This window comes from Peromyscus leucopus, chromosome 19 (genome assembly GCF_004664715.2).
Source record: "Peromyscus leucopus breed LL Stock chromosome 19, UCI_PerLeu_2.1, whole genome shotgun sequence".
Lineage (NCBI taxonomy): Eukaryota > Metazoa > Chordata > Mammalia > Rodentia > Cricetidae > Peromyscus > Peromyscus leucopus.
Window position 1 is genome coordinate 68,020,392 of NC_051079.1, and position 12,187 is coordinate 68,032,578.

The following is a 12,187-nucleotide window of genomic DNA, read 5'->3' on the forward strand; positions in this document are numbered from 1 at the left end:
ATGCCTGTGAAGGATTATTCTGATTAAGTTAATTGAGGAGAGAAGACTCACCCTAAAGGTATGTGGGGAACCATCTCTGGATTCTCTGGGCTTGGGTCCTACACTACCCAGGAAGGAGAAAGCTAGCTGAGCACCAACATCATTCTTCCTAAAATGCTGAAACAGCATGACTAGCTGCCTCAAGCTCCTGCGACAGATCCCTACCATGATAGAAGAGACTCCTTCCCCCTTTAAACTGTTGGTCAGGTCCTGTGTCACAGCATCAGGACAAGTAACTCATATGTCATGGATCTTGGATGGACACCCTTGAACAACAAGGCTCTCCTCACTGTATCCAGCCACCTGAAAACACTGCTGGATTGAAGTGTAACTAAGTCTGCAGACACTCCTGACCCAGCTTGGGAAGATCATGCAGGCCACACCTAGATGCCTGCTAGTGGCTGGGTACCTCATGGAAGAAAGGCAGCGTGGAATGATATGGAGGGGAGCGAGCCTACCTGTGTGCCCGGGCATCATCGTCTAGGAGTGGAAAGAGCTGCTCCTCGACTTTGTCCCAGCGCTCCAGGCAGCTCCACAGCCAGTCAGGGCTGACCACATGTAGGTGCTTACACTCCTGTGCCTGGCGCACCTTCTCTGTGCCTGCAGAGACAACATGTCAGACTGCTTGCCTGGTGTACCAGAGTGGGGGTTAGATATTCCTTAGGATGGAGCTGCACGGCAGTTTACAGCCAAGCATCCTCTTCACCACTGGGGGCTAGAACCTCTACCAACAAGATTTCTGTAGCTAAACTACTTTCTAATCCTCAAGGTAGCCCCATGACAGCCTGAGGCCCTCCAGGCTTGTTTATTACCTGAGCTCTGGCACCACCCATAGCAAGAGATCTATCAGGAGGCCCTGTCAATTCTCCCCACACTGAGGCAACCTATCACTGCAACTCCAGGGCTTCCTTAACCAGCCTGGCCCTGTCCTGGCCCTGTCCCCTGCCTCGTCTTTTGTCCTTCCTATGTATGGCAAGAGCTCCCTGGAGGGCTCCTGGTCACCCACCGAGTGACTCCCGTTCTGCTCCTGCCCCGTCCTGATGTGTTACAGCTGGTCTGTACAAGGCTCAGGGACCCTGTGCTGTAGGATGGCCAACTGAGCCCCTGGCTGTGGCTTCAAGGAAGTCCTTCTCTTCAAAGGAAATGGTGGGATGACAACATGCCACACCTTACATCGTCCCAACGGCTCAAGTGTCCACGGAAAAAGAGCTTCAGAACCAGGCAAAATAGAGATATGGACCAAGTCCTGGACGGTCCCTACATAAGCAGATGCACACCCAGACACAACCCAAGGGGGGACCTGACTTGTACTCCCAATGCTTTGGAAGGACAACCCCCTTTGTTCTCGAGGAAGATTGCTGCTACATTCCCTCCTCAGACACAAGATGCTGCTGGGGCCAGAGAGCCTGTCAGCTTCCCTCTAGTCTGTGTTAACTCTTCTACCGAGCAGATGACATCATGGTCAGAAGCCAGAGTCACACAAGCAGGGAGTCTCCTGCAGGGAGACGATGGGAATGAGCCACCTCGACAGGCGTGCAGAGCATGGAGGTGAAGCGTGAGGAACTCTAGCCCAGGGACTATTGTTGAGAAACAGCAAGGGGACCAGCAGTGCCTAGACAGTGTGCGTGAGCTCTATGAAGGAAAGCCAAACTGCTATTGGCTTTCTATGAGCTTTTCTTACAGCAGCACCCATGACCATGTCACACAAAACAGGAAGGTGACTGTTTAGGGACCCAAGACAGGTGAAGTGTGTACAGGAAAAACCTTTACGCAAAGTCAATTATCACCCTTGAGTGTGTGTGTCTGCGTGTGTGTGCAGGTGCCACACACAAATGTGGAGATCAGAAGACAACCTTAGATGGTATTTTTTCTTCCACCTCGAGACGAGCTTCTGGGATTCTCTGTCTCTGTCACTGTATCATACTATAGGGGCACAGACATTCCAGACATAAGCCACTGAGCCTGGCTTAATGGGTTCTGGAGATCCCAACTCAGGTCCTTACACCTGTGTGACAAACACCTGATCAACTCATTTCTCTCCCTAGCCAGTCACCCTGTTTTTAAAGTGTCATGATTATAAAGAGTGTTCCATCATGATCTAGCCTCAGAAAGAGACCAAGTCGAAGCACAAAAGGTACATGCATGCCCGGGAGCAGGCTGGTTGTATGTCCCTACCCCAGGGGTCAGAGACGGTGGCACATACCAGCTCGAGCTGCAATGAGGTGAGTGGCCCTGTCTGGGGCGTCAGGGCTCAGCACCAGCTGAGTGAGGACCTTGGCTCCCAGGGCCGTAGCATGATAGTGCTCCCGAGTCTTCTCCACGGGGAAGTTTGTTGGGTGCAGCCCACTGAAGATCACAGCCACATCTGCCAGCACCTTGCTCTTGAGCTCTGGCACAATTTTCCGTATATCTGGAGCTTCCTCAAGCTCCTTCTTGAGGTATCTGTCATATTTTGTGTAATAGTCGGTGTGGACTCGGACTAGGATCTCCTCGAGGTGTATCAAATGGTCATCATCATCTGTGTCCTCTTCCTCCTCCTCCCCCACACTCTGGTCCAGGGACTCGCCCGCAGTGACACCTGACTGCTCACTGTTCTGTGACTCTGTTTCAGCCTCCTTCCGGTCCACACAGCCATTGCCCAGGCCACAGAGACTGTCCCGTTCACTCTCCTCCTGTGTATCCAGGTCTGATCCTTTGTCATGCAGGTGGGTGCTGGAGCCAGACTCTCCCAAGGGGCTTGCTGTAGGTCTCCCCACACTTGGGTCAGGGGGTGCCCCCTGCTGTGGAACTTGGGTTCTGTCCTGGGTGGCTGGAGACTTGTGGCCTCTCTTCTCCTCGCTCTCCCCATCGGAGGAAGCAGAGGACGACTTCCGCCCTTCGGACCTGCTGCCCTCACTGCTCTCACTGTCACTGGACAAGTCAAAATCCAAATCCTGCCTGGAGTCGCCCTGAGGGGGCTGCCTCCCTGCTGTGGTCCGACTGTCCCACTCACAAGACACTGGGAGCTCGGAAGCTTCCGTCAGCTCTTGGCCGCGGGGGCTGCTGCTAGGAGAGGCCCGGGGGAGGGACCAGGTATCCTTCTCGTCTGTTTTACTGGGGAGAGCTCCTGGTACAGCCTCGCCACCATTGAGTTCCCGGGAGGTCTTCCCAAGGCCATTGCTCTGCTCCACCCCAGAAGCAGGCTTGCCTTCCTCAGGATCCTTCACTGACAGAGCTTGTTCCAAGATGTCAGCTCCTTTAGAGTGATTTACTAAAAAAAAGTTACTGTTACTTAATGGTAGTAAATACTTTCAAACCTAAACCACACCCATCTCCAGGACAGTCTGAACTGTCTGCCCTCTAGCTCAGGCCTGTGGCCAAGCACAGACCTTTACAGCCCATGCAGGCATGGCTTTCCCGGTCAACGGCCTCATCTACAAGGCCCCCAAAACGTTCTACCTTCTTTTTCTACTTCAGTGACTACAGGAGTAATGGCATGCCTCTAAACATTTCCCCCAAAACTAAAATCCACCACAAACTCTTAAAACCAAAACTTTAAATTGAGTTTGGTGATGCACATCTGTAATCCCTGTATTCGGGTTGAGGTAGAGGGTCTGGGCTACATAAAAAGACTATGTCTCAAAAAACAAAAGAGGGAGGAAAAAGAAATATAAACTTCCTTCAGACACTCTGGCTCACATGTGCCCAGCAGACACAGTTCCCTGCAGTCTCCATGCAGGCAATAGATGGAGTCCCTGCTTGGGGCTGGTTCTGACAAAGGGAACAACTGTATCCTGCACCTCACTTCCTCTATAGGATATAGAATCCACTGGTCCTATTGCTTAAGGAAACCTGGGATGAAATGTAGCATCATCACAGTTACTCAGCCAGCATCTTTAATCTTACAGCCAGCAAAACTTTAGAGCAGTATGTTATCTGCTGCTGCCCCCGCCCTTCCAGTACTAAGGACTGAATCCAGGGACTTGTGAAAGGTAGGTAAGCAGTATACCATGAAACTATATCATCAGCCCTAATATGACTTTTTTTTTTTTTGAGACAGGGTTTCTCTGTGTAGCTTTGCGCCTTTCCTGGAACTCACTTGGTAGCCTAGGCTGGCCTAGAACTCACAAAGATCCGCCTGCCTCTGCCTCCCGAGTGCTGGGATTAAAGGCGTGCCACCACTGCCCGGCCCTAATATGACTTTTAAATATCCTATTTTTCATTACATAAACCCCACTGCCTCGGGAAAATTAAAATACAAATAGAAAGCAAACAAGAATAAAGTGAATATTGAATTTACAAGTCATTATAGAGATAAAAAAAGATAAAAATTTATCAAAATGCTAATTTCACATTGGGAAGGGGATCACCCACCTTTTTTTCTTGTCTGAGATTCCCGGGCCCCAGGAGGTGCATTCACATCACCTGTGCCTGGAAAGTAGACATACTTCTTCACAGTTATAAGGTTAGGGGCAAACTTCCAGACATCTTCTCGGTCATCAATAATGCAAACCATTGAGTCTCCACAGGGAAAGAGATTTCTACAAGCAAAAACATGCAGTTTACACAAACATTGATTTGCCACTTGCAATAATCTTTTATTCTGCTAAAAATAAAAGTTTAGGACATTCGACTACATATAAAGAGCAAACAGCAGACTCCTTAAAAAGAAGCAAGCTATAACAGGAAACTTTCACTTAATTCACAATTTATACTTTTTTTGTCCAGAGAAAGTAACATTAAATATTTTTCTCCACTGTTGGCTCTCCTTAAGAAAACTTTTAAAGATGATAATACTTCAGTCACAGGTCAGAACGCAACTCTGAAAATTCAGTTCTTGTAAACAAATGGGTCAGACCACATTCACAAACACAGCCAGGGTAAAAGAGCCAACTGCTCCCCTGGCACCCTAGAGTGGATGGCCAGCTGTCCACACCACAGGTGGCAGCATACGTCTATTTGGGGTGGTTCCCTGGAGTCTAGCACCCGCCCTGCAGACAGCTTTGTGTGCTGATGAATCACAAACCCATGCTTTCAGTCTACCCCCTCTACGTCAGCTAGTCAAAGTGAGGTCTTGTTTCAACTAAACACTTCACATTCTTCTCTTCTCGTTAATAACAGCACACAGCTTTCAAGTCTCTGTGGATCCCTTGATCTAAAAATGAAACCAGAAGAGGATGCCTGCACAAGCCCCACCCCCTTCAGCTGGCATACAAAACTGCTATGGTCCAGGTCTTGAAAGAAACACTATAGAAACAAATGCCACTCGATGCATAAGAATGGTAGTCATGGCCCTTTCTTGGTAGAAATGGGAAATATCTTGTACAAAGTGAAAAATTTCAGATACAACAATGCTTTCCAAGTAGGACTGAGTAGGAGCTAGCCCTGTCACAGAAGCTTAGAAATGACAAGAAATAAACAAAAAGATAACAAGACAGAAGAAGGGGAAACAGGAAAGATGTAACACTTTGGCTATTTGACTTGGGTTTTATATGTATTAGTGGAATGGCTCCCAGGAAATTGCTATTGAATTATAACTCTGAGATGGTGGCACTGGTCTGCTCATCCTTCACCTCAGAGGGCCATGTGAAGTTCTGGCAGCTGCTGGGGTCACACTGCTGCTCCTGTGAGCCCTTCACCTCCTCTAGGCTACTCTGCCTCACGAGCCCCAACCCTACACCTCTCAAGTCACTGCTTCCTGTCTCTGCAATAGTGAGTTCTAGCCAGGCCTCTAAATAGGCCTGAAACTCAAGGCCTATTCTCCCAGGTCAGCTGGTGAAGGCAGACATGGAAGCAGATGGGTGAGTGATGAAGAGCAAGCCAACATGCATCCCATGCAGGGAAAGATGACCACCACCCCAGGTGGTGAAGACAGAAATGAAGAACCACCTCAGGGTAGTTGTATAACTGTACGGTCCAGAGGAGGGAACAGGACTGGAGGCTGCAGAAAGGAGTGGGTCTCCTTAGGGCTGTGGTGGATGGAGGAGAAGACCCCATAGGCTCATGTATCTGAATGTTTAGATCCTAGCTGGTGAACTGTTTGGGGAGGTGTGACCTTGTTGTAGGAGGTTATGTCACTGGGGGTGGCCTGGGAGGTTTCAAAAACCCAGACCAGGCCCAGATGTGAGCTCTCAGCCAGTACCCCAATGCCAGGCCTGCTGTCCTGCACCCCACAATGATGACCATGTACTGACCCTCTGAAACTGATTCTCAAAATTCGATCTCTTTCTTTTTTTCCCCCAAGACAGAGTCTCTCTGTGTAGGCCAGGCTGTACTCCAACTTGCTCTGTAGCCCAGGCTGGCCTCAACTCAGAGATCCACCTGCCTCAGCCTCCTGAGTGCTGGGATTAAAGGCGTGCGCCACCACTGTCTGGCTCAAAATTCAAATTTTAAAAAGGAAACTGAATAGTAAGCTGTTCCCAAGGTAATTCAGCCAAGTACATACCTAAGGTTTCCTGTTTTAGAATATGGGTCAATACATTCATCTCGAGACAATATTCGATGAGAAAAAAGCTTCTTCTCAGGGTCCAGAAAGCCTGTAAGAGGACAAAGGGCAAAGTTGACACTGTGCACACAGCACTCCACTGTGACCGGTATAGCTGAGACCCGCTCATTTGAGTCTGATCTTCTCTTATATGTGCCAGATTTTCTAAAACAAAGCCACACTTGCTGTCTGTCTACAGTAACTTTAACTTGAAGCAATCTGTAATATGCAACTGTCCTGCACAAAGCACAGGAGGAGGGAGAGGAGGAGCATGGTCCCAGTATTCCCTCCTTTAAGGACACTGCCCTAGTGACCTCGCTCAGCCAACTTCCTAAGGCCCAACCACCTCCCACTAGTGTCCAGTCACCTTGATGTGCACTGTGCTAAGTGTGCTGCACGTAGAATATGCCACAGGAATATCTGCCATTGGATTCACACCCTGTCCACAGCTGTCCTCAGGCTCTGGAGTGCAGTGTTCCTGGGAGAATTTCACACTTAGGTTCTTACAGATACTGTCTCCAGTTTTACTGGATATTGCTGTCCGAGTCTGTCCTACATGCTTCAGAAGAACTAGATGCTGGAAGTCTCTGCTAAAGCCACAAGTGCTTGCCTAGCACAGAAGACTCAGAGCAGCAGGATTTGCTTTTGGCAGCCCCACAAAGCCAGGGTTGTTAGCTGGCTGCTACGGTGTGGCACCGTCAACGGTGGGCACCGTCAGTACAGACACTGTCAAGGCAGCAAGGAACCCCACGCTCTCCTGCTGCTGGTCTGAAAGCAGCCTGGCATTCATTCATTCTTATCTTCATCACTGGGGCCTTACTGACACGGACCTGATGCAGTATCACATTGGCTGAGTGTCAAAAGGACTAATGAAGAGGTGACCCAGATGAAACCCAGGATGTGGTTTTGCTTAAGCAAATGTCCTCTTGCTCAGTACTGGCACGGTCCTTAAGTCTCCTTCATTCTGGTCCTTGCTGGGTCTATATGGTCAGATCAATAAAACACAGTATCTACAAGGAAGAGTGACTCTAGGCCGGTGGTTCTCAACCTTCCTAATGCTGTGGCCTTTTAATACAGTCCCTTAGGTTGTGGTGACCCCCAACTATGAATTAGTTTCATGGCTACTTCATAACTGTAATTTTGCTACTGCTATGAACAGTAATGAAAGTTATCTGATATCTTCCACCCCCAAAGGGGTTTCGAGCTACAGGTTGAGAACTGCTGCTCTAGGATTTGTCCAGCAACTGTCCTTGGTAACTAGGATAAGATCTAAAAGACCCCAAATAAATATTGGCATTGCTACTAGATGGACAGGAGGCACGGGTGCTGACGTGCTCACCCACAGGAGCCAATCTAAAGAGAGAAGTTCGTTCATGTTGGATGCTCAGTGGACGTTTTTCTTATGAAGAAAGATTGAAATGAATGCAATTGTTCAAAAAGAAATGGTTCCTATGCAGTTATGTGACACAGGTTTACTAACAACCACAATGATGTAAGACTCTTATTCGAGAAGAACACGGCATGAATGTGTATGTACACTTAAGACAAACTATGTAAAACACACACACACACACACACACACACACACACACACACACACACACACACACACACCCCAAGCAAGAGAAGAGGGAATACATGTGGACATGATGATAGTGATGAACAGTTCAAATTTTTAACTTTTCTGACAGCTTTACCTTAAAAATTAAAAGTCCAAAAAAAAAAAAAATTAAAAGTCTGAAAATGCTCATTGCACTGGGATGTTTTCTTCATTAAACTCTGCTGATGTCTGCCCAAGTCACCTGCCTAAAGCTTGCACCATTATTGCTATTAGCCCATGAGTCACTAATTACCACCTAGAGAGGAGGGTTTCAATGGGAAAGCCACAAGCTTGGGTGTGGATCTACTTTTATATAGGGATGCCTTAGCTTTTGGGGCTGCCACAGCCAACTACTGCAGACTGGGTAATTGACAGCCAACAGCGATCTACACATCAGAGTTTTAGTGGCTGTAAACCCAAGATCAAGGCATCAGCAGCTCCAGTCCAGGGACAGGTGGTAGGTGTTCTGGTGTGGTACCACCTCACTATGCCTTCGAAGCGTGGAAATGACAAGCTAATGTCCTGAGGTCACTTCCATAACCTCCCAAGGCCATCTCTTAATAATCACCTTGCTGATTAAAGGTTGGACTATGCAGTCTGAGCACAGGGTTCTTCTTTGTTGGTCTGAGATGGCTTACCTTCCTCTTACACAATTACACAAATCTTCAAATCCTATGTCCCAGGTACACAGGAATCACACCCTCAAAACACTGAATCGAAGACAATATGAATCAGCTTCAACATATGGCTTCAGTGTTTGTGGCAAACACAGTATCAGTGTAGACCCACAGATTACTAAGTACACATTCTGGTGGGAGCTGTTGACAGTGGGGAGGCAGGATGTGTTAAGGGTAGGGGGTATGTAGTGGGGGCAGAGTCTGTGGAAGGAGAATGTATATGGGAAATCTCTGTAATTCTGTTGTGAACCTAAAGTTCACCTAAAAGACAAAGCCTATTTAAAAACACAGGCTACAAAGAAACTAAAGACTAAAACGAGAGTCTAAACTACTAATTCCATCAATAAAGACAGAGATCAATCTGTATCTTTGATGTGTGTGTGTGTGTGTGTGTGTGTGCACTTACCCATGCATGCATGTGTGAAGGCCAGAGGTCAACACCGGGCTTCTTCCTCTATCGCTTTTTTGCTTTTTGTTGTTTTCTGCTGTTTTGAAACAGGGTATCTGATCTTACCGGTTCAGAAACTGGCTGTCCATTTTGATTTTAGTGGGGGCTGGGGTCTGCACGCAGGTCCTCACACTTGCACAAAAAGAGCTGTACCTATTGAACCATCTCCTGAGCCCCAGGACTTTGGATTTTAAAGTGCTCCCTTGAACAAGTTCTGCAATTGCTACTCAGGTGCCACGAGCCTGCTGGAATGAAATGTGTCCTGCCTCATCACTTAGGCGGTGACTGTGATGTACAGTGGTTCAGTGGTAACTTCCTGTCTGGCTCTAGCCAGAACTCATTCCCCAGACAGTGCTGCCACCTGGTGGCCACTGCACACTAAGAGCACATGGAAGTGACTGCCAGCAGTTCATGTCCAACCAAGACAAGCAAAGGTCACTCAGTCCTCAAGTACACCATTTGGCACACACTTGGACAACACAGCTCCAAAGCCATCTTCAGTCAGCTACCTTTGAAAACACACGCACGTAAGTTTTCTCTTTCCATTCACCTATGGTCCCAGTCAACTTTCCCACTACAACTGCTAGTCTTAACCCTGAGTTTCTGTACCATTCCTTGCTTTGAAGACAGACCCTGGAAACAGGAAAGACCGTGCCATGTACACTCACTGCAGACCTCACACTGTGCCTGACTGACCTGCAATCGTGTGGGCATACAGACGGCTGCCAAAAGTGAAAACATGCAACTCATACAGCTTGGCGATCTTCTCCAAAAAGTCCCGGCAGTGGGGCCGCAGGCGGGTGTGCAGCATCGGCTCCCCCCGGCCCAGCTGGAAGTGAAAGATGCCCTGTAAAGAAGAGGCAAGAATGAGAAGAGGATGCAGGGAGAACTGCCCAGGTAGCATCTGTAGAGCTGTGGGCCCTGCAAGGGTCTGCAGACACCCAAGTTAAATGAGGAACTGCACAGGGCACATGAGAGCCACATACTGCCTGAGTGAGGCATGGGAAGGTCCATGATGATGGATGCCACTAACTATCATGGCTATGCCAACCAGCCACTGTAATGACAGGCTGCAATAACTACCTCTCATAATTATAAATGTCCATGACACTACTTACTATAAACTACCTGGTACCTATAACCACCTGTAACTATTTAGGATCAATCACCATGATAACTACCTGTGATAATCACAACCAGGATAGCCTGATATTAGTAAAGGCTGGTCCTGCCTAAATCTTCCTATAGTGTTCTCAACCTTCCTAATGTGGTGACCCTTTAATACAGCTCCTCATGTTGTGGTGACCCCCAACCATAAAATTATTTTGTTGCTTCTTCATGATTGCAATTTTGCTCCTGTTATGAATCACAATGTAAATGTTGTTTTCTGATGGTCTTAGGTGACCCCTGTGAAAGGGGTTGTGAACCATTGCCCTACACAGAGGTACACACACTGTAGTTCTCCAGATCCCTTACAGTTGAGAACTGGTTCAAGCTATCTTACTGAACTAATTCAAAATGTGCAACTCCAAAGGCACAATAAAGAAAACCACAGCAACCCACACTGAGATGCACAGGAGCAAAGGCCTCCCTCCATCTACATGCCATCTACGTTCCAGAACACTCACTACCCAGACAGGCGGTGTGAATGAAACCATACACTATTCAGTAAGAACTTCTATCACACCAGATACTGCATACAGGACAGTGCATATTGTCCTGTAACACGCCATGGTACGCAGAGATAACTAATGGAAGTCTAAGTGTAAGCTGTGCTGTGGAGGCAGAACTCTAGTCACATTAGGCTAATCTTCACGAAACTCTACCTACACTCTTGTCATTACATTATTTTCACTGGTCACTATTCATACCACCATTATATCCACAGCAGTTCATTCAAGCAAAGGAATTTAGCTCTCTGGTGACCCATAGCCTAGGCTGTGATTAGCTTCTAGCGCCTTCTCATCCCTAGACCTGGAGGAACAGCAGGACACACACAAAGCTGTAATGTACCCAGAATCTAAAGTAACAGTCTATGTGTCACTTCCCAACAGCTCATATGTTAAAACCCGACAAACTGACACTAGCCAGGCCTTCCTTGTTAATAGTATGCATGACTACAGGCTTTAGGTTATCTTTCTCTACTAGGCACTAAAAGCTTTTCACTCCTGAACCTCAACTTGCTAGCAAGTGGCTGATTTCCCATTCAAGCTCAACCTGAATGTGATTCCACACCTGGCTACTTCCTATGTCACCTTGGAGAATTCAACTCCCTCATGGGGACTCCTAGGTTCTCTTAAACACAGACCCAGATAGCCTCTTGTTCTAGACATCCAGAAATGAGGAACTCCACCTAAGACCTCTTCCCAAGACCATGCCCTCAACAGCATTCCTTGTGTCCCCACTCACTGTCTTTACAGGTCTCTGAACTCTGTGGACCCCAGCAAGTGTGAACCTCACCCAAAAGCTCCATGCTAACAGTAAGTGGCCACTTTCAGTGCTGCCTGGACCAGCCCAGACACAGATATGCGATGGGCCTGTTTCCCACATCTCTCTAGGTGATCACAGGAACTCACTTAAACACGATAATGTACTTTGAAATAGAATCATAGGGTCTAAGACTGTTGTGACAGCTACCACGGGAAAGCTGGTGTCACTCACTTTGTTGGACATCTGGGGACAGTGCTGCTCAGTTGTATGAATCAGGGTCTGGTCCAAATCAACCATGAGGACCAGTTTTCTGTTTCGATGTAGTCGCTGCTGATCTTCCCTTCCTAGTTTTTCAGCTTGCTAAAGTCAAAAAGGAAAAGAGAAAAATGGCAAAGTATGAGTATACTTTATAAATACTAATAAAATCCAATTTTATTAATAAAAAGCACACAGACAGGTCCCTAGCATCCATCACTACTGCTTCCATGTTGGCAGCCCAGCACAGCATTTCTTTTTTTTTTTTTTTTTTT

General features: G+C 47.5%; 1 protein-coding gene across 3 annotated transcripts in view; it reads right to left on the minus strand.

Moving 5' to 3' along the window:
- Ctdp1 (CTD phosphatase subunit 1) overlaps positions 1–12,187 on the minus strand; it is a 64,590-nt gene that overhangs the window by 39,419 nt on the left and 12,984 nt on the right. For all 3 annotated transcript variants that reach the window (XM_028872007.1, XM_028872008.2, XM_028872010.2), the window contains exons 4-9: positions 11,889–12,017; positions 9,924–10,074; positions 6,464–6,554; positions 4,393–4,559; positions 2,243–3,289; positions 498–639 (exon numbers count right to left, since the gene is read on the minus strand). In XM_028872007.1, the coding sequence (XP_028727840.1) occupies positions 498–639; positions 2,243–3,289; positions 4,393–4,559; positions 6,464–6,554; positions 9,924–10,074; positions 11,889–12,017 (1,727 nt within the window). The remainder of the gene's footprint in view (positions 1–497; positions 640–2,242; positions 3,290–4,392; positions 4,560–6,463; positions 6,555–9,923; positions 10,075–11,888; positions 12,018–12,187) is intronic.